At 39.4% G+C, this 21,766-nt stretch overlaps 2 protein-coding genes and 1 long non-coding RNA gene across 5 annotated transcripts in view; 1 reads left to right on the top strand and 2 right to left on the bottom strand.

Moving 5' to 3' along the window:
- INSYN2A (inhibitory synaptic factor 2A) overlaps positions 1–2,951 on the top strand; it is a 48,580-nt gene extending 45,629 nt beyond the window's left edge. Inside the window, exon 4 of the mRNA XM_049809520.1 lies at positions 1,139–2,951. Coding sequence (XP_049665477.1) covers positions 1,139–1,322 — 184 coding nt within the window. The 3' untranslated portion in view covers positions 1,323–2,951. The remainder of the gene's footprint in view (positions 1–1,138) is intronic.
- Positions 1–21,766, bottom strand: part of DOCK1 (dedicator of cytokinesis 1) — a 315,989-nt gene that overhangs the window by 205,861 nt on the left and 88,362 nt on the right. For all 3 annotated transcript variants that reach the window (XM_049809511.1, XM_049809513.1, XM_049809514.1), the window contains exons 26-27: positions 12,741–12,868; positions 10,266–10,361 (exon numbers count right to left, since the gene is read on the bottom strand). In XM_049809511.1, coding sequence (XP_049665468.1) covers positions 10,266–10,361; positions 12,741–12,868 — 224 coding nt within the window. The remainder of the gene's footprint in view (positions 1–10,265; positions 10,362–12,740; positions 12,869–21,766) is intronic.
- On the bottom strand, positions 5,556–10,243 carry LOC126042443 (uncharacterized). Its single transcript, XR_007507156.1, has 2 exons — positions 6,429–10,243; positions 5,556–6,160 (listed from the first exon to the last, which is right to left on the bottom strand). It is a non-coding gene; the product is annotated as an uncharacterized LOC126042443 (long non-coding RNA).

Genomic DNA, 21,766 nt, shown 5'->3' with positions numbered 1-21,766 from the left:
ACCACGACGTTTCAGGGTATTTGTAAGTGGCCTAGATTCGGTTTCGAGTTATCAGACAGAATTAACCTTTTCCTGAAGTTTATAATGTGGTTCCTTTGTTTTAGAAGGTAAACTTGAAACGATCAGTAGCACATGCTATTGAAATAAGGGTTGTCGTTTCATCTTTGTTATGTTACTTAATTGCTGACAGGATTTTGTAGCCGACAGCGTTTAGAATGCAGGAGCTGTACTTTAGAGCTTCAGTATATTTTTTGAATACAAGCTTACATTTAAATGAGCGTTTCCCTTATTTCTATTAAATTTTAGTAGCGATGGAACAAGCAAGTACACACTAGCCACTGCTGAAACAGGTTCCTTCCACTTTACCGATTTTACCTAAAGATACGGTCAACTAAGTAAACGGATTTACATCATGAGATGTTTGTCTCACCAGTCATTTACAGCGGGGGCCAAGTAGACTTTATGTTGTTGTCCTCATCACAGGGCTAAGTTTAGATGCTGCCAGCATATGCTAAAAGGTTGCACTGAAAAAGAGAACTGTTTTTTTAATTTATTTATTCATTCCACCTGTATATGACTATATACATAGGACAACAGTTTGGTGAAACTAGCCTAGCTCATGGTAAAATTTGCAAGAAACAGCTAAGGTAAAGAAATTGCCATGACAGCCTGGTTGCTTATGGCCAACTCGTCAGCTTTGCTCAAAAGCACAAGGATGCAGGTGCCCGGCTGCCACCCAAACCTCCCAGACCACGCGGGCAGGAGGGAGAACTGAGCCTGGAGCCCTCTGAAAGAGCACTTCTCTACAGAGATGAGGGGAAAAGTAGTATTGCTAGTTTTCAATCACATCACAGTACTTCTACCATAATCCTCAAGGCCCTCCTGAACAGCAAGAAGTTGTTTGCACAATCCCATTCCTATTTCTTTTTTGCAATATGTCATTTTTTTGACCTTCCTTCCCCCCCCCACCCCCCCTTCACTTTTGGTGTAAGAAATGTGTAGGTCTGATTTAAACATCTATTTTGTATTTGAATTTCATAAGTTAAGCACTTGTATTTTGGTGTCAGACATTGGCTTAAATGAAATCTTTCTATCGTCATGATTAGTAATTAATTGCTTTTTTTCTTCCTATTTTTAGCGTGGAATTGGATTTTAAACAGCAAGAAGATAAACTACAGCCAGTTTTGAGAAAACTTCATCCTATTGAGGAAACTCAGGTTGCACCTTTGCCTTATTCTCAGGAGAGCTACTCCTCAACTCCCAAGCAAAAATCCAAAACTGAATCAAAAAAGCATGGAAGATGGAAACTCTGGTTCCTTTAACCCAAGTCCATTACATGTGGAGTTCAAGGCCTTCTTTGAAAAATATTTGGAGTTCTATCAATCGTCTATAACGGGATCTTGGTAGACTGATCAGTGTTACCGGCCAATGTAGTTCTGACCATTCTGGCAGCGTTCAGTTCTCACCGTATGTACCAAAAAGGCCTTTGTACCTATAAACTAATGTCCAGAAGCAAGGCGTTAGATAATACCTTGCCAACTTTTATTTGCAGTTCACCAATGTGGGATGTAAAACCTGAATTGAAATTTGTACAAAGATGGAAAGTAAAACTATTCCCCCACCCCACCCCCCCTTAGATCTGAAAGCATCACATTCTAACCTGTTAAATTGTAGGCTGTCATCCTGTACACAGCTAAATATCACTATTGTTTTAAAGCCTTTGGGGGGTTTGGTTTATTGTCTTTTAACAATAACGAGGGGGAAAAAAAAGCAAGCAAGCCTTATGTTTGCAATGGTCTTCAGTTTTACAAATCCATGTTGATCGGGGAGTGCAGTTTTCAGCACATATATCCTGGACAAAGCACAATTTTTCATGTGGTCCAAGACCAAGAATAATCTCCAAGATGTGACTATATGTATATTTGCCTTCATGCAATGTAGACTTCAAAGCTATCAAATTTCGACACCGCACCATGATTTCTAATTTAGCTGTGTCCTCATCACCAGACGAACAAGTCTGCTGCTCATCTCCAAGGGGTGAGCGGCTAGAAACCTCCCAAAGTCAGGACAAGCCTTTAACCACATCAAGCTGACAGGGTCAAGGCTACGGGACAATCATCTGTCCTAGATCTCACTTTTAGTCTTTTGGTACCCAAAAGGTCTAAATGACACATTCTGGCACAGAAAAAAAACCCAACCCCACAAACAGAACAATCAAAAGCTCTACGGATTGTTGATATTTGCCATAATTTAGTATCTTTTTGTAACACAGTCTTTGGAAAGCCTCTACACTATTGCAGAAGGCACCAGAAAATTTATAGTACGCATCACGCTTTGAAACCTGTTTGGAAGGAGCAGTAATTTTAAATGCTATTTATTTACTAAGCTTCTCGATGGGTTTCTCAACTTATTATAATTTATATCTCAATCTATTAATTGTACTTGCTAACCAACACACTTAGGGAAGAGATGTGAAACAATTTTTTCCTAGTTTTTTGTTGTGGGGTTTTTTTTTTTTTTCTTTTTTCTAAATGACACTTAAAATTCTGCTCTGAATTATGAACTGCAACTTTTTCCTTTAAGTATTTGCTACTGTCATTAAACTTGCATCTACAATGACCGTTTGTGGAAAAATTTCTCATGCTAGAACTGGCCAGGGAGTGGGAATCTTGTTGTCTTCTTTTTTTTAAGGATTTAAGATAATTTGAGTCATACTGTGTCATGTGACAAACTGGTTTACTAAGAATTGGTTTTGAAATTGCATACCCTGCAGCATCAGTAAGATACAAATTCTTCAGTCTTTAGGTGGAAGAAATGTAAACTTTAGCAGAAGAGTTTGCACATACTAAAGAATTTGAAGTGTTTTCGTTTACACTATTCTTCCTCTTAGCTCAGCATCACATCCATTACTGCAAGAAAACTTGAGGAAAATAACTTGGTTTTATCCCCCCAAAGCAAAGAGCAAGAAAAGGAAGTTAAAATGGGAACAGAAATGCAAAAGATGTCTATGTCCAGCTCAAAATTAATTTCAGCATGCTTTAATGGAAAAAAGTCACCTTTGCAGTAAACCTTCCAAGAGGGCTACGAGTTCTTGTACATAAGCAAACAATATCCTGAAATACTTCTGTGAAAGGTGAAGAATTAGAAAAGGTGATCCTGTATACCAGGAAGGAAGTACAATTGTTTCATGTGGAAAAAATGCGTTTCATGTATTTTATATTGGTTTTAACTGAAAATATAAAACTGTTTACAAGACAGCCCACCCGACATGTTTTAGAAACCCAGATACTTCCAAACAAGAAAATACTTTTTTTTTTCCCCCTAACCAGAAAGAAATATCAAGTAAGGACCTACCAAGAAAAATACAACAGTATTCAGCATTATTTTAAAATAGTGTTAATTATTAACACATCCATGCTAACATGTCTAGCGTTTGGTTTTTTTTTTTTAAAAAGAAATTAAATTAAGCATCTCTTAATGGCAATCAATTACAAATCGTTAGTGTCACCGAATCAGTAGTTTTTCCCATAAACCTGTTCTAAACGTTCTTGTGTGCAGGGACTCTGACACAAAACTGAACTGTTTTTACGTGCGGTTACTGACTCATACAGAGACCAGTCTTCTGTAATCATTTGAAACGATAGAGGAAAATTCACTGGTGAAACATATAAGAGCTAAAAGTGAAAGTTCTCACGGCGTGTTCTGTACATGTCCAGGCTATTTTCTTAAGAAGTTGCAAATTTTTAATTTTTTACATTTTTTTAAAACTGGAAAAGCTAACATACATATAGTCTTGCTTAAAATTACATATCGTGTTATATCGTACCATACAATGTAATTTGTAATAAAATGTTTTTGCAAGTGTGTAAAATGTATCATATTGTATTACATTTAGAATCACTCAGGCTCAGGTTAGCTAGACACCGAGAGAAAAACCTAATTCTTTAGAGCTTTTAGTTGAATGTGACTGACAAAGCTATTTTCACCCTAATGTAGAAGATCTTATAAAATGCAGGTATGAGGATAATAACAAAGAAAATGCATCTTTACTTTCAATGTGGCACATAACGTAGCTTTGCTGAATTCACTTTGACAATACCATGCACTTTCATACACTAATTTGCTATATGCACTTCTCCCATATCATGCTTAAAAATACTTTTTAGTCAATAAATACTGCAGTGATTTTATATTACTTGCTATTTTCTGAGTCCGTATAATTTCCATTAAGCAACAGTTACATTCTTTGTTTTAGAACTATTAGGAAACACTATTCATGTGAGTATCACTTGTTTTCTTAAAAGAAAAAAGTCACTGTAAAAATAGTTTAAAAATCAGGATAAACTGAAAAAAAAATCATGATTAAAACTGAAAAATCCTACCATTGGTACAAAGTGTTTGCTTTTTCTTGCTTAAGATGCAAAACCACTGTCGATGCCTTTAATTTCACTCTACATTTTAAAGGTTAATTATTTTTTTCAAAATCAAATAGGTTCATTTTTCGTGAACACTATTAAATCAAGTACTCTGTTAGATTATACCATTTCTTTAGTATCTGTATAATAGCACGAATTATATATTACTACTGGAATTTGTTAACTGGATTGCCACTAAAAATATAACTGCTATACCGACACAATTCTGTTCTAGTAGAATGAAACAGACTGCATGGAAAGATTTTTAGTATTATTTCAGCATCCATAAAATACAACTGTGGCTTATTAAAATAATTGGACTGCTAGAAATTTGCTGTCAATTTGTTTAGGTGAATGCAGTTTGTCCCAATAAACATTGCTAGGACATACTCCATACCCATTCGCTGCATCAGTGATACTACATTTTACAACATAAAAAAAGCTCAGTATTAGTGATGGAACAAAATCGTGCCCGTCATTCCAAACACCACCTCAGTTGTTCTGAATTTATTTTGCAATACGTAATTTCAAATGTTTTTGAAAGATAAGACGACATGCAATTCAGTAAAACATAGTATAGTTTTTTTACATGGTAGAAGTCCGGTGAAGACAATAAAGCTTTCTCCCCAACATTTTGGAACCCATTAATCCTAACTTGACAGATTTTAAGGCACAGAGAGATGATTTACATCTAGCTTCAACTCCTAAATCACTTTTAGCCCCCGAACTCTCTCCTGTGACCCTCAATAACTCATATCTTTCTTAGACTTAGACTCGTATTTTACTGCCTTCCAGAAGGGCATCCTGCCTTGAAGATGCCAAGAGACGGAGAATCCACCACCGTCTTTGACTGATCGATTATTCCAGCGTTCACCTCCCACACCAGCGCACGTCCTCTGCTCTACTTCAGGCTGCTCGCTCTCCCGTGCTGCCACCAGCTCCTCCTCTTCCCTCTGACGGGTGTCGTCTTCACCCGACGTAGATTCTCCTCCGCTACCACCGAGGGGCACCTCTAAATCTTCTCTGTTAACCTCAGACGGCTTTCACGTCTCGCACCACAAGACACTGACTCTCTCCACTTTCTGGCGATTTCCACAGCATTTCTCTTTCGGTTTCACCACATCCTTGTTCTAAAGCATAGGGGGTTGGGGGGGGGGGGGGGGAACTGACGTGGGAAACGCTCCACTCAACAGTGAAGTCATAAAAGTCCTCTCCCGTCCACTGCCTCCTAGTCACATCCCAGGAGAATCTAAAATAGCATTTTTTTCCCCGATCACAGCAGGTGTTCACACTGACTTTGTTCACTATATTTCAGAGCCACTGCTCTTAAGGACAGAGTCTCTTGGGAGTACAGCCACTTCTTTGCTCTTATATCTGTGAGCTAGATTTTTTTCTGTATCAAAACGAATTTGATTTCTTCCACCGTATAAAGGAATCAAGCTTGCCTATTTCACAGATGATCATCGCACAGTTGCACAAATCTGCCAACTGAAGTATCTTCCAAAAATTGTACACAGAGGGATCCAAAAACCCCATCTGGATGTCCTTTCTGAAATTAAAGAGTTCAGCAACCAGCTTGTTTTTCTTGGCTTTCTAAATGAGAAACATACCAAGAGGCTGACCACAAGGAAGTGGGGAGTAATCATGATGTCATTTTGGACCTACCATCGTGGCCAGTCAATTCTGATTTACTGAAGGAGGCCAATACGCTGACTCCCATGGAACACAACGTTGTTCAAAAGTTACTAGGCAAGGAAAGAGATGGTTTAAAATTATCCTTCAAAACAGACAAGGAAGCATGCTTAATTTACCTTTTTTTTTTTTTTAGATAACATGTTCTTCAGTATGAAAGATTTTGTGGTCTTGTTATAGGCGACTTCGTACTGCGTCACAAGCAGGACTAGCTCCAGGCACATGCAGAAGTAGCCCAAAGCAGCTAAATTCTGTGAGCAGCAATGAACCCCGGCCCCGCATCAGACAACTCGGCACCCACAGGCTGCAGCTGGTTCTTACCTTCACTACAACAACCCACACAGAACCTTCTACTCAGTCAGCAAACAGACCAAGTAAAAATCACCGTGAGATTGCCAGAGGAAAAAGTAGCCTAAAATAATGAGAATTAAAATGGTGACAATACGTTTTTATTGCATGTTAAAAAGTCGTTTGATATGGCCGGCTGGAAACTAATGCTAATTTCCAAGTATATAAATTCACTGCTTTCACTGAAACAACCTAAGTGGCCAGTCTGTGCTTAATCTTATTTAATACAGACACCAGTGAAACTGAGGGTTTGGGTGTTGGTTGTTTGTTTTGTTTTTACAAGTTCTGGAGGCTAGAAGAAAGTGTGCAGTGTCACAAATGTTAACTGCAATTCATCTTGCTACCAACTCCTACAAAAATTATGGTTAAACCAGATTTTAATCTATCACTTATACTCTGTTTTATTTATTGTCTAGCTTTGATTCTTACAACTCGTCTGTCTTATTTCAAGATAATTCTCTTTGGAAGGTATATGATAAAAATAGCTTATGATTTTTATCTAGAAACTCACACATTTAAGGAAGCAGAAATACAAAAGAAAAACCAAAAGCTGTGCGAAGTCAAAACAGACTATTGGAGAATCTTTCCAGTCTGTTCCACACTGTAGATAAGGCACCTCCTGTAATTAAACACAGTTAACCGGCAATTTAAGGTTTAACAGACAGAAGCTTTGCCACAGATGCAAGATGCAGCCTCGAAGAATACTGAAGACCAAAAAAAAACATTAAAAGGTCATATCCAATACCTCCCATATTTAGATGGAGCCATGACAGGCCTCAGGTAAGAGTCACCAAACTCTTTTCTTCTTTCCTGGATTACGGTGGAGCGTTTGTAGCACAGTGAAACACATACACCTGACCAGATCACTGCGCTGGTCCCGCCACCGCCGTAGGCTCGGGCTGGTCCCTTGCCTTACCCTGCAGGTCGGGGTTTTGGTCACGTAGGCAGTACAACTCACCCATCTTCTGTCAATGTTTTTCCAAAGGAAACTGTCCCAGTAACAGTCATTCAGTATCAGACATACAGAACCCTATCCATAGGTTATAAAGTACAGAAAGTAATCTGAATTATTTATGGTATCTTTAATAGCCTCTAAACGCATATCCTCCTGAAACAGTAAATTTCGTGTCTTACGTTCCCATTACATTAGTATAGCTAGCAACCTCACTTGCTACTGAAGATTTTTGTTCACTAACCTAAAATCACATTATGTTTAAGCATTCCACTTCCGCCTCTGTTCCAAGTTAACTCCATTTTCACTTGACTACTTAAATTCTTTCCAGTCCCCTGCTGATCACGTAGAACTCCGGCCTCTCAGAAACACCAGCTCTCACTGACTTATCATACAGTCAAAACCAACGTATTTAAGTCACGCAAGCCTCAAACGCAGAAGGGTATATACAAAGAATATTATTAAAATGTAAACTGAAACAATTTCTACAAAACAATTGTCTTTGATGTTTACCCCTATAGGTCCCAAAGTTCCTGCATCCCAAATGCCACAGTAGTTCCACCACGGTGATTAGACCAGAGGTTTATAAAGAATGTGAAATTAAATGAACTTGATTGACCCTGCAAGGGGATTATGAATCTATGTTTCTGTATCGCTACAGAAGTCTTGTCTCCGACAAGGACCGCGTCTTCCGTTTGTTTGAGCTACTCAGAGCAGGATCCTCAGAGGAACGCTTCCAGAATGAAGCTAACAGCTGATAAATCTTAATGGCTATATAGTTCACATCTACAGGAGTAAATGCCAGTTTCTCCGTATTTCAGATGCAAGGTATTTTTTTTATATTTCAAGCGTATTATGCAACATTAGGTTTTGGATGAAGATGACACAGCTAAGTATTTCTTCAAGGTGAAAACATGCCAGCTTTAGTACACAATATAGCTCTCTTTATATAAGAAACAAATTGCTATGTTCTGTAGTTTACTTCATTTGAAAAAAGTTCTTGTTACTTAAATTATGCCTCTGTAAGATCCTTTATTTTTAAAATTCCTTCCTTCTACTCATCCTTTATGGTTAGTCCTCTAATATAAGTTCCAGGTAAAACCATACTAGTATTGACAAAAGAAAACTTAATACATAATTTCAACCTGATTCTGATCCAAGAGAAGTCAGGTTATGCTTGCTAATTATCACTTGCATTTTACTCTTCCTACTTTGCTGATGCCACAAAAATGAATTCTTACTGGTTGACTACAGGAACATGCTTTCCACCACGCACTACATTTTAAGATAGGAGTAAGTACTCCTTGAAAATAGCCCATCCTATTAATATTCATTACATAATGATAGAGTGTGAGGATAGAGTGATTTCAAGCTGTATTCATGATCACTATGGATATTTTTAATACAACTGTACTTAGTTAAAATATATACAGGAGAAGTGTTCAAATATAATTTGATAAACGCAAAAGGAATAATTAACCTTTTAAAATATCAACTAAATCATGTTCATCAAAATAATAATTAATTCACATCCTAATTATATCTGAAGAAGTTTCCTGTATATATGTCTTGCAAGAATACACCTTGTGTGCAACTGAGGGAAGAAGTGGAGTTCTGCATATTGTTAATAATTTCTGTGGTAACACACAAAGTAACAATCACATATAAACACATCCCAGCACGAGAATATTCTGTAAGAATGATCTCTACTTCTAACCATTTCTTGCTCCAACGGTGGATCTGGTGATCCATTATCACTTTCTTACAACAAAAACTACTGCAGCAAATCAAAGTGGTAAAAGTGAAAGACAAAAAAAACTCAGCAGATGACGCACTGAAGACAAAACTAAAATTGCAATATATTTGCCAACACAAGCACCACCATATGCCAAGTAAATGGGACGGCAGTAGATAAGTAAGATGTGCTGAGGACAGACAGCCTCCTCATAAAAACTCAAATATCACTCTGTGCAATTACAGAGAGAATAAAATTGGAAAAGAAAGGGGACAGCAAAAAAAAGAAAGTGCTAATGGACTCAGATCTATCTGACTAACAAATAAACCCTTTTTTAAGAAAGAAATCAGTGTATCGAACCAAATGAACCAAATTAACGTAGAATAGGACAGTTACTCAGACCGATAAGAAATCTGGTCCGCTTTGACCAGTTTGCTATTACTATCAGTTGCCAGATGCAGACACCTAAAAAACAATATAAGGTAAAGGCAAACACACAGTGAGACTCCCAAAACCACACTAAGATCTATCCCCAATTTAGGTATCAATAGGCCTCACTTTTTTTTGTTTGTTTTTCATTATTTAGACCAATATTAATGATACAGTTGAAAAATTGAAGTCTCAGGCTTCGCAATCACAGCGCTATGCCACTGAAGTGGAACACAGTAACTTGCAGCTACTGCAGCAGCCCTTCCTCTAGGTTGTCAAAATGTAATAAGTTGGGGCTCTATTCTTCAATCATTTGAATACTGCCATTATCTTGGTTATCTCAGTTGTTGTCAAAAAAGGCAAGTATATACCTGTAGAGTCAGATGATTGCTAATGTAGTAACAAGCATGCAAGTCTTCCATTTCCACACTTTTCAGCTGGCTAGTTACAAATAATACATCGTTTTGGTTAACACAGACCTCTAAAATCTGGCTAATCACCTGGCACCCGATATTTTTCAAGTATCTTTTCCCCCCTTGTGTAAACCACACAAAAATTACAAGCCAATGTTTTACAGCAAAGACAGTTGCAGAAGCTTTTGATTGCTTTGGGTCACCTGGGATTGAAATCCTATTACAGTCAGGTTCAAAAAGATGTGACAAAGGTATTTAAGTTTACATCAAGAGACACTTACAATGAGCTCTGAATCACGTCCCATGGAAATGACTGTTCTGTTTACTGTCCTCAATAGCTTTTCCATGATTATCTGGACATGTCGTTGTGTTGGCCCCTAAGGAAAAAGAATAAATTAGTGGTAACTAGATACAACAGACACCAATACATTTGAACTATTTACGCTTCCCTTTAAATCTGCCCATCTTGTGAAAGTTAAATAAAACATCACTCCCTGCTGCTGATCAAAAGCAGAAAATTAGTCTCCCATTTTAACAAACACCATGCAAAGTCTATTTTATTAATACATGTTACTGATAAATTAACATGTACCGTTACAATTATTTAAATGAACGGCAAGTCCCTGGAAATATAACAAAGCCTATGACATTTAGTTACCTAATAATTTTATTTTCCTAAGTCATTTTTCCAACATCAAAAGCCCATAGGCATTACGAAATCTGGGGGGCTATTGTGCAACAGCTCAATTAAAAGAAACAGCAAAGCAAAGCAAAGCTAAGCTTTGGTTATGGAGCTGCTATTTCAGTCGATTGTTTCAAATTGATATTTCTGTATTTGAATAAATCCGCCACTATTTTTGAAAGAGTTGAAAACGAAGTACTTAGTGCGACCAGCTTTTAAGAACAAGTTCAGAAATCTCATGCAGAATGGCGGCTACAGGAGCTGAAGCCAAAAACACATAACAAGGAGAAAGAAACAGATGAGCTTCGCTCCCATCTTTTACTTTATAAACAGGCTCCTTCATAGTTTTCACTAGCCTGAAGGAGAAGACTTCAAAAGTGGTCTGTGAGATGGAAAAAGGAAACAATTCTATCACCAACATTTGCAAGCGTTTTTGCAGATAATTATGTAAATAAAACAGCATCTTTGTGTTGCTTCTTGACCATCAAACAAACATTCTGATGAACCATTTTCTTTCTTGCCCTTGGACCCGTACAATAACCCACATCTTATCACTGGATTCTGTTTAATTACCAAAGGCAGACTTGCATATACAAAATACGCATTTGCGTATTTGAAGAACCAGCTACGCTCAGTACGTATATACACAGCTACCGCTCCAGTATAGACTCTTCTTCCTGCTGCTGACAGACCCGTCTTTAGGATAAACCTTACAATTCTGGTACCAAGAGCATCTGCACGGAAGAATGCATCTATCTCGGCACCTTGTTTCTCTCCACCCTTCAGCTCTCCCTCCTTTCTCTCCAAGATTTTCCTCCTCTTTGCGTTCCTGGCACTTGTGCTGCTCCTGCCCATTCTTCAGTTTTACTTTACATAGCTAATCACTCACAGCGTTTCCTTCCTTTCCCCGTCCCCTTCTCCATCTCGGCTCTGCTCCTGCCATTCCTGCAGCCCCACTCCAGCTGGGCTCAGCCCAGGAGATGGTGGAGCCGTGAGCGAGTTGCTACCACGAGGAGAAATGCAGCCAACAACAAAGAGTGACAGGAAGGAGCCAAGCTGTCAAAAACAAGCTCCTTTTTTAAAATAACCCACTTTCTGAAGCAGTCACACAGAACCACTTGAAAAAAGAAACCAAATCAGAAAGAGCCCAAAAAACGTAGTTAAATAAGATGCTAGAGACAATGTGAGAGTAGCTGACCCCTGAGGTCCTTTCCAACTAAATTAGTGTATGATTCTGCATAGGACTGAAGGTTCAGGCAGCAGCCTCATCAGCCCAAACTTCTTTAAGAGAGCACCAAATCATTACAGCTCTCTGGCAAAGCACTAGTATTTGCATATTTGTGTGAAGTCATGAAAAGACAAAAAAGGGACTATTATGCAAGATACACATCTGCCTACCAGCCCAGGGCACTGCACAGGTTCTCACGCGCAACCGTCTCACATACGTGCACATTCTGAATGGCTAAGACAACTACACCAGTTATAATGTTTATGCAGAAGCCGCCACTTTCCAAGTTCAGCTTATCTCTTACCGAGGTGGAGAATTCCACTAGCTAACTTGAAATGGCACTTCAAAAAGCTACGCAAGTTTACTGTGTTGGCAAAAGTGTATGTTCGTGTGTGGGTACGTGCGTGTGTGTACACCCACCCCCTCCTTCAGACTGGCCTAGGCAGGCCAGTATCAATACAACTCAAATGTGCGTTTCCCAAAATGCTCATGGGGAAAATAAAAAGCCAAACCAAACCAAACATTTTCCACCTGGCAGAGGCTAAACACCATGTAAGAGACAGGTTGAAGTCCTAAGAATATCTGTTTACTCACTATCTAACCAATGTCTGGAGAAGTGTTATTGAGTAAGAGCGCTGTATTGGATGTGCCTCAGAAAGAGTAAGAAACATGCTGAGATGTCACACAACACATCCTCATCACGGGACACCTAAAAAGAAGACTTAAGAGAGACTGGTTGGGTGGGGGGAAAGAAAAACTAAGCCATCAGGAGTTACCTGCTTAATTCATTCTACTAAGATCCATTTCTTTTAAGTGCTAATCATCACAGAACCGTACGATACTAACCACGTCTTTCTTGTACAGCACTTCCAGGATGTTACTCAGCAACTGGCAACAAGCCTCCAAATCTTCTTGTCTTTCCAAGTGATACTTCAGCTGATCTGTCATTGTTGGCAGCAAGATTTCCCTGCAGTCTGCACACAAAACATAAGGTTACATACACAGCTTTAAATAACTTCGTAGCGCTGCCTAAATAGCCAATCTGCTTCAGTGCTTACGTTCAGATTAAAAAAATAAAATCAGGAAGAAGAAGGTAAATCCAGATTTCCAGTCACTTGCTTTTCAACCCAAAATATAAAAACCTGAAAAAAGTTACAAGCAAGTGAAAATGAAGTCATTAGGTTAAGAACGCTCGGACAAGCACTACCCTCCCTCCTGCGCCGCCCCCGGCCCCAGTTCAGCAAAGTACTTGAGTGGTCTCGCTGACGTCAAACCATCTCTGCTTAAAAACACTGATTAACTGGACCTATCCAGCACCATCGCAAGCGTTATGCACACGCTTACCTCCATGCTTGCTTGACTGGTTGAGCGTTGGCAAGGTGTATTAAACTTCCTTCACCTTACCTGTACCGGTTACCAGCATAGCCTAACCATACAAACATGATTCACTGAGAGGTATGGGGTATTCGGAATAACGTTCAGCTGCATGGCGTGGTCTTTTATAGCTCAGAAAGTGCTGCTGAAATACTTTTTGCTGGTATTCAGATGTAGTTGCCTGTACAAAGCAAGTACAGGGCTTGCAGAGAGAGATAGGGAAGATGAAGAAAGTGGACATGGAGCTAAATAATAGAGGTCAACATTTTAGCTCAAGTCAAGCACGTAAGGGAAAAAAGGCGAAAATTGATATTCCTAAAGCTACCAACAGGTAACACTGGGGCACTGATCTAATGGATCTAATTAACGTATAACCTGCAAATTGTCTTGCACAGAGGGAGTGCAGGGCCCTAGGGCTCACTCCTAACCCTGGACCGTGCTCTTTTTCCTTCAGGAGAGATGGCACAGCCAGAGATAGCTGTCTTCTGCCACGGTGGCATCAGCTGCAACTAACCACAGCGCGAGACGAGAAGCATGCTCGCTTTATGTGCAAAAGCAGGGAAGAGTGAAGTTAAAACCCTTTAGCTTCCCCCATTCCCAGCCCCCAAGTAAACCAATGCCTAAAGGAGGGGAACTGGTTATTCTTGTTCATCAGAGCCTGACTTCCTCCAGACGAAATGATGATTAAATTACACAGTATATATACCATCAGCATAGTACTAAAACATTATTTGGGGGGTGAGGAAAAGGAGAGCGGGAAGGGACAAGGAAGAATTTCGAGCATTTTGGTATTTTTCCACCTCCTCTAAATAATACTGTAGAAGAGGAACAGAAGAAAACCATGAGACTTTTCCAGCTATTTTACCCTACTAGACACCAGTTCCCAAGTCTCTTTCCCTACCGACCTACGCAGCTATCTCATGTACGTATGGAAGAAGGTGTGAGGTCTGCTTCATCCAAAGGAAGGAGGACTATGTTCCTGTACTACAAGGGCTGGATTACCAATTTTCTCAGAGAAGTCATATGCAGACAGAAAGCAGCACAGCTATGAGCGTATACGCACACGAACCAAGTATCTTGAAAACCAACAGTTAGCAGTAAGAAATTCTTATTTTCCTGACACACGGACATACACCATCACAACATGGGTCACTCCAAAAAGTTGCCCATGAACTATAAAATCCACCTAGCCCACAATCTCTGAAAACACAACTGAAGAATTCACTTTGTGAAATGCTACATTGGTTGTTGGCCCGTGAGATCTCTAATAATACAGTACGTGGGAAAATATGGATGAAGCTCTTGACAGCCGCACAAAAGATCTAACACGCTGACATTTTTTTTTAGTGATATTACCCAAATTGCTTGGACTTGATGGCACATGGATGACTCACGAGAGGAGGCTTCATGGCAGTCCTTAATGACTATATCTTTGCTTAGAGATTATTTTCACACAAAAGCTGAAGTCCCTGGAACGTCAGAAATGCTCATGAGCACTCAATTAAGTCTTTATTTAAGACACTTTTAAGGAGTTCTGGACCAGTAAGTATCACCATCCTCACATCAAGAGTGTGGGTAACATACAGACCACAGCAGGAGGCACAAGACTAAAAAAGTGAAAACTGGAGATTAATCTCAATTAAGAGGGAATGACTCCATATTGCAAGGTGAAAGCACTTATTTAGGGTTATACCTAACACTTTCCCGAGAAGCAAAAAGATCAGTAGCTCATAGTAACACTTTCAACACTAGGAAGCTTCCTCTTGGTAGCAGTAGAGTGCTGCTCAACGGCAGAAGCTCCTTCTGCAACCAAGCACTCCCTTTATTGATATACATTCGGTCTCTGTCCTTTTGCAGTGGATACGACTGGCACCCAGAAGCAGTCGGGATGGGCAGGAGTTACGGAATAAGCAAATTGGTGCTAAGAAGCTACAGCAAATACCAGCAGTTCAAAGGATGACAAAGATCTCGGTGAGGAAAAGATGGTCACCCTGGCTTTGATTCACCAGAATTAAGTACCTTTACTAGCTTCATCTTTTGCTGAAGAGACGTCCATAGACAGAATGTGCACTTCCACTCTCGACCGTTCCTGACGATTCCCGACAATATTTAGGAGATGCCGCACCCCGGGTGCCGAGGTGTCAGTGCTGTAGAAGGTACTATTGTAACAGAGAACCCAATTGCACTGCACGGGTCCCACGCAGACGCCAACTTCAAAATCCCTCCACGGTGAAAACCCGAGGCTCGGCTGAGAGTCTGCTGGTTACAAGCATGGGAGGGACAAGGCAGTATCACCAGTGCTAAAATATGCACTGCAGGTACCAGAAAAAACTGACAGCTAGTAGGCAAAGGGGTGCCAAGGACAAAGAAATCAATACATGCTTATAGTGTTGCGTTTTGGCTTGCAGTGGAAAAATTGATACAGGCATTAAAAACTCAGTGAAAATTACTCTCACTAGATGACTCTCAGTTATAAGGTACGGGCTCAAGAGGACTTGCTTCTCCTACTAAAAAAGAGAAGGAAACAGGATAGATGAGACAAAGATGGACTTCACAGGGAAACAGTCTCTGTCCAAAGTCTTCTCGAAGCCTTCAGCCAGCACCCTAAGGTCCAATTGCAATGACTTGAACTATTCTCCGCAGCTGCCTCAGAACTCCCAGGTCATCGATGACCCCAGCCTTCTGTATCCTACAGGAGGGGCACCTCCACGAACTTGTGCCTACAGCAAGGTACACAGCACAAAGGCTGGAATCCTGCTCTCACCAACTGCACAATGGGGAAAAATAAAAGTCACTGACATGAAAAAAAAAAAAAAAAAAAAATCAAGAAAAACCATGCTATAATGCAGAATAGAGAGCACTCCATCTCAACAAGAAGCTAGAGAGGAACCGAAACAGCAGCATCCTCATTCTGCCTTGTAAGCTCACACATGGAGGATGAGAAATAACAGTGTATAAGCACACCCAACTTCTAGTAGTTCAAGAGAAATATTCTTCAGTCTCAAGTGACAGTGACTCACATAAGTACATGTTCACTAGGAATGCACAAGTGAGCTCTCATTCAAAGAAAGTACTTCGAAGAGTTAGTTTCTTCAATGCAGGGTTTTTCTATTTAATCGCTTCTTGGTCATTTAACCTCATGCTTTATAGCTCAAAAAGGAGAAAACCCATGGTGTGTTTGTTGAATTTTTTGCCTCAAGAAACAGACATTAGACCCTGCAATGTATTTACATGGGGAAATACACCTACTTGTGACTTCATCAAATCCCCCCATATTCACTTCCATTCCGTAACAGAGAACTGGATTACAAAAGATCCAAATCTAGCAACAGAGAAACATGCTCATCTTAAGTTCCCATTATTTGTTTACGACTATATTATCCTAAATCTATACAGATATCAAAAGTGAAAGGAGGTAGTGATCTCTGTGAAACAAATGGCTAAACAGAATTGACCTCACTGAGAAAGTTTACTTACCAGGATGCTCATTAAAAGATCTAAAGCTATTTACAAGTCTCCAAACTGCCCTAATACGGTAGACAACAATATATGTGCATTTAAAGTAATTGTTTGCTATCATGTATTTCAAATGCATACCCTTAGTTAAAAAAAAAAAAAAAGCAACCAAAAAAACCCCCCAAAACACGGCATCCCCCTGAGTGAAGATCCAGCCATTACATAAAGAAGGTTTTCCTGGTACTGACTAGCCGTGTATTTCATATAATCACCATTTTACATTCACTTTAAACGTCTGCCTCCGAACTGCTCCAGCCCTTGACCACTCACTCCTATCCCAAAAAAAGTTTCCTTCCTTGCTCAAGTACTCAGACTATTCTTGCATGACAGGAATCACCAGATGGATGCAGGTCAAAATTAACTACTAATTTTCCATATAAATTCCAACCCAATGAATGGCCTAGTTGAGCTCAGCCTGTTTGTCCCAGAGATGCTTTGTGATTGGAGCCTTGTTTCACCACATTTGTGAAACTTCAGTGCATGTCGTTACCTTCGGTTTTGACTAACTTGGAAGGAAAAGAGCAGATTAAGAAAAAACCCAAAAAACCCAGAAAACAGCGGTGTAGCACACTCCTTTCACCAAACGCAGGGGAGAGAAAGAACCCAGATGCCCAGTTGCTAAGCACTCCAGCAAAGACATACAAATGTGCCTTTGTCAAGCCTGCGAGGTGAATCAATCTTTAATAACTTACAAAGGCCCCTAATTAGAGGTTTGAAAATGTTTCATGTCCCCGTTAAGCCCCACTAGTAGAGAACGGTCAAAGATCAATTTAATATCTGCAAGCATGCAGAAGGCAAAAATTGCAGCTATGTCACCTTTGAGTTAGATTGTCTAGAGTATGCTCTAATCAATAGGGAAGGTATTCGAGTTGAATTTCTGAGAAAAGAAAAAGTAATTGATTTGTCATACTGCTTCATTTGGAATTACACAACCTAGACAAAAGACTAAGTTCCCTTGGGTAGACTTGACAACGCTCCTCAGTTACCACCTTACAGTCTCTCTGCCTTCCTCAACGTCAACTTGTGAACATCTGCTGTTTGGTTTGTAGCCATTGCAGGTTAGAAACCCGGGAGGATAAAACAAAGTGTCAAGGTGTGCTGGGTACTTGATAAAAAGATCCAAGTCCTTCCCAGATTTTTAAAAACAAACAAGCCCATAAACCACAACCAAGAAAACAAACACACACCCACACCCCAGAGAACCGTGCAAGCACCAACACTGTGAAATCTTTCTAAAGATGACTTGGCCTTCAAATCACCAGTGGAACTTTTATGCTAAGGAAGAAACAGTGATATAGAGCTTACTTTGAAGTAGGCAAAAAGGAATAAATATTGCCACTGGGAAAGACGAAAGCTACGCTTAGAATCAAAAGAGTACTTCATAATACTCAGCATCTGGCAGGTAATAAAATCATATTTACATACTGGATGATTTTTACATACTTTTCCTTTCTCTTGCAGTTTTTTAAAGGCCTGTTTGCAGGCTATCAGAAGAACCTCCCTAGCCCTGCTGCCTGGGCTCTCGTTAAGACGGCGCAGCACGCAGCCGGCCCCCGCTGACGCGAGGGTGTCCGTACCGCGCTGCTGGCGCCGGCTCCCGCGACGTCCCGGTACCTTTGTCCCGTTGGTTTCTAATCACCCAGCAGATCCCAGCTCCAGAAGGAGGAAAAGCTACTGAAACAATCCCGTCGGTTTAAGGTATTCCAGGTTACCTCGGATAAAATACTAGAGCTAGAAGGCAACAAAATCCCAAGATGGAACCCACCAAGACACACACAAATATCTCGATATATATAGATTTAAACAAACCTAGTACTGTGATAACACACTCTACAAGAAGGTAAGGTTTTAAGCGCATCATTTGCTATAAACTATTTTGAAAAACACTGGGTTGATCAACTGTATCTTGATTACTTAGAAGTACAGAAGAGGAAAGGTTAACCTTCACCAGCCTGCCTGTCACAAACACCTCCCAGCCCTGATTAATGGGCAACCTTGATAAATCTATAGTCTATAACATTAGTCTCCTGCTCAAAAGCCAGCTCTGAAGATAGCTCATGAGTATGATGCACAATGATTACAGACAACAATAATTCGACAGCTGTTCTCTACTGCACCAAGTCCAACCCACAATGATTAATGTCACAGGAATGTGCAGCGAGAATAAAATATTAATCTTTATAAAAGGATGCTCAGGAGGCATTATCAACTTATGAGCATCCAAGCAAAGACTTGGATGAAATGAAACACTGACACAGGAACTATGCTGAAGCTAAATACATGCAATAAATTTTTGTCAATTTAAAAACATTTCATTTGGAGGGACACTGACAAATGTGTTTCTTTATTTTATGGATCATTTAGTTAACATAGCCAAAAAAATAAAACCTATGCTTAGTAACCTTGTTTCCGCTACACAGCATGGAGACAAAGATTGTCATTTTAGTCATAATTAATAAGACTCTTATAAATGCTATATGCTATCTACTAATATTTAATAGACTAACAATTTCCTAATGGAGAAATCACTAGGTTTTCTAACTATTTAAGAATACAGTAGCTACACAGCTCACTTGGCAATTAGCTTCAAGTCATTTATAAAACAAAGCAACAGAGAATACAAACAACTCCGTGGGACAAAACAAATCAGATAAATCACTATTTACATAAAAGCAAAATTTTGAAGTTTGCAAGGATAAGACACTTCATTTACAAACCAACCATAAGTACTTACACATTTAGAACTGAAAACATGCATTAGGTTATTAGAAAACTCTTCCACACTCATTTTTAAATTAATACTTCTATTTGGACATGCTCTTGCAGAAGACTTATACAACACGGAACTGTTTCAGGTGCTAATGTAAAGAAATGCTTCCTCTGTTTTGGGGTTTGAGGTTGGTGGGTTTTGGAGGGGAGAGGGACATGAAAGGGAGAAGAGATGCAGGGTTGGTTTCAATCACAAGTTTGCTGCTTTACACAGTAAAAAAGATTTTGTGTGCACTGTAACAGATCTATGTAAATTATTGTGGTGGGGGTAATAACTTATTTATACGTGCATTTACTTCTATATGGTCATGTATAGGTTTTTATATAATTATTATATATACATATTTATCTTGTCTTTAAGGATACATACATAAAATATGTATGTATGGCATATGTAAGAACATATTGATATACTTAGGTCCTCACTGAGGAAGATACATAAATATCCATCTAATCAGTACATTTAAGATTCTATTCATGTCTCAAAGTCGAGTTACTTGCCGAATCAGGATGTTAATCACTGAAACTTTAAAATGCTTTACTGCATGCAAAAAGCTGCATCCCAGTTAGTACAGACAAACACTGGGGTGTTCAAAGACCCTACAGAGGTGTCCAGCCCCAAGGCAAAGGGCTTCTGCCCAATCATTTTCTTCTCAACAAAAATCAGGGATTGGGACAGAGTCAAATGAACTCCTCCAAAGCAAAGACTGCCAACCTCCCTGTTCACAACTATCCTTTATCCTGCCAATACCACTACCTGGGCAATAAATACACCCAGAAATGAGATAAATCATCCAACAGAGTACGGGAAAATATGGCAGTTCAGCTCTTGAAAAAACTCCTAAAGGGCACACTTAGGTCATTGCTGTGATTTTGCCCTTGGACACAGTCATGCTAAGCACTGTGGAGAACTTCTGCAGCAGCTGTGACCAAATGATCTTTTCGTGACCTTCCAGGAAGCATTTCCTCACATAAGAAAGGAAACAAAGACTAACCCAATGTATAACACAGGTCTACAGTGTCAACAGAAAAAGGGCAACTGAGCACGATCATGTTAGGGATTATTTTCCATGCTCGAGTAAAACAAGATGCGACCTTATGCTCTTCCAGAAAAAAAAAATCACTTTTGACAAAGTCATAATAGATTATTGATGCAAACATGGAGGGGGTAAAAGGCAGATCACCTAAGATGTGAAAAACAGGTCTCGAACTCGATCAACATAACCCCTGAAAATGGGCAGAAACAGCTCTCTATGTTAGCAGGGAATCGACAGGAAAATCTTTTCTTCTTAGTGATATTTGAATATTTGTTGTTTCAAAGACAGAAACTAGAAGCATGAAGATCTGATACGGATTTAGTCTACACAGAGAGATGACTTTACTTGTTGGCCTCTGAAAATAACCACAAGCTTGGAAAAATATGCTCCTTGAAGTCACCTAGCTATAATTCTCCTGCCAAATACATATATACAAATACACACACACTCTGCTTAACACTGCTTTGACTGACCAGTTACGTACTGATTTTTCTTTTTCCCTTTGGTACTAGGGCTCAATTATAAGCCACTGTTAGGACAAAAGGAGCAAAACCTAAGGAATGTACAGGGTTTTCCTGCCAGGCCTGAAGAAAGCTTACTAAAAATAAGTACAAGTTCTGCAAAGAAGAAAAGTTCCCTTGAATTTCAGAAGGCGACATATAAACGGCACACGACATAACCAGAAAAGAAGTGAACAAATTTTAAAACTATATTTTACATCCTTTGAAGACACACAAACACCATAGTACATCCTCATCCAACGTCCCGAACTCTTCAGATTTCATAAAGATCACCGAACCATCCACCATTCAACATCGTTCTTCAGGTACGATGCTTTAGCAAACTATTTCACACACACACCCCTCTCACCCCCAAAATCCCTCAAGCTTCACAAATTCATGTATTTTGAATTTTAATTCCTCTGGAGACGCAAACAAATCTTCCTTGACCTCTCAAAGCACACCATCAGAGCATTTTTCACCAGCAGAGACACTGATGAAACGCTGTTTGATTTCCTGTACATTTTACAGCCTTCCATCAATTCCACAATCCTGTACTGCATATTGCTTTTAGAAAAGAAAATCTCATTTCTGCAATATGATACAGGATTAGTTGGATACTTATATGAAAGTATTGCCTATCAGTTAAAAATTATTAAATCAATGAGGAGGAGAG

Source organism: Accipiter gentilis, chromosome 9, assembly GCF_929443795.1.
Source record: "Accipiter gentilis chromosome 9, bAccGen1.1, whole genome shotgun sequence".
NCBI classification, from domain to species: domain Eukaryota; kingdom Metazoa; phylum Chordata; class Aves; order Accipitriformes; family Accipitridae; genus Astur; species Astur gentilis.
This window is presented reverse-complemented; position numbering and strand designations above follow the sequence as displayed.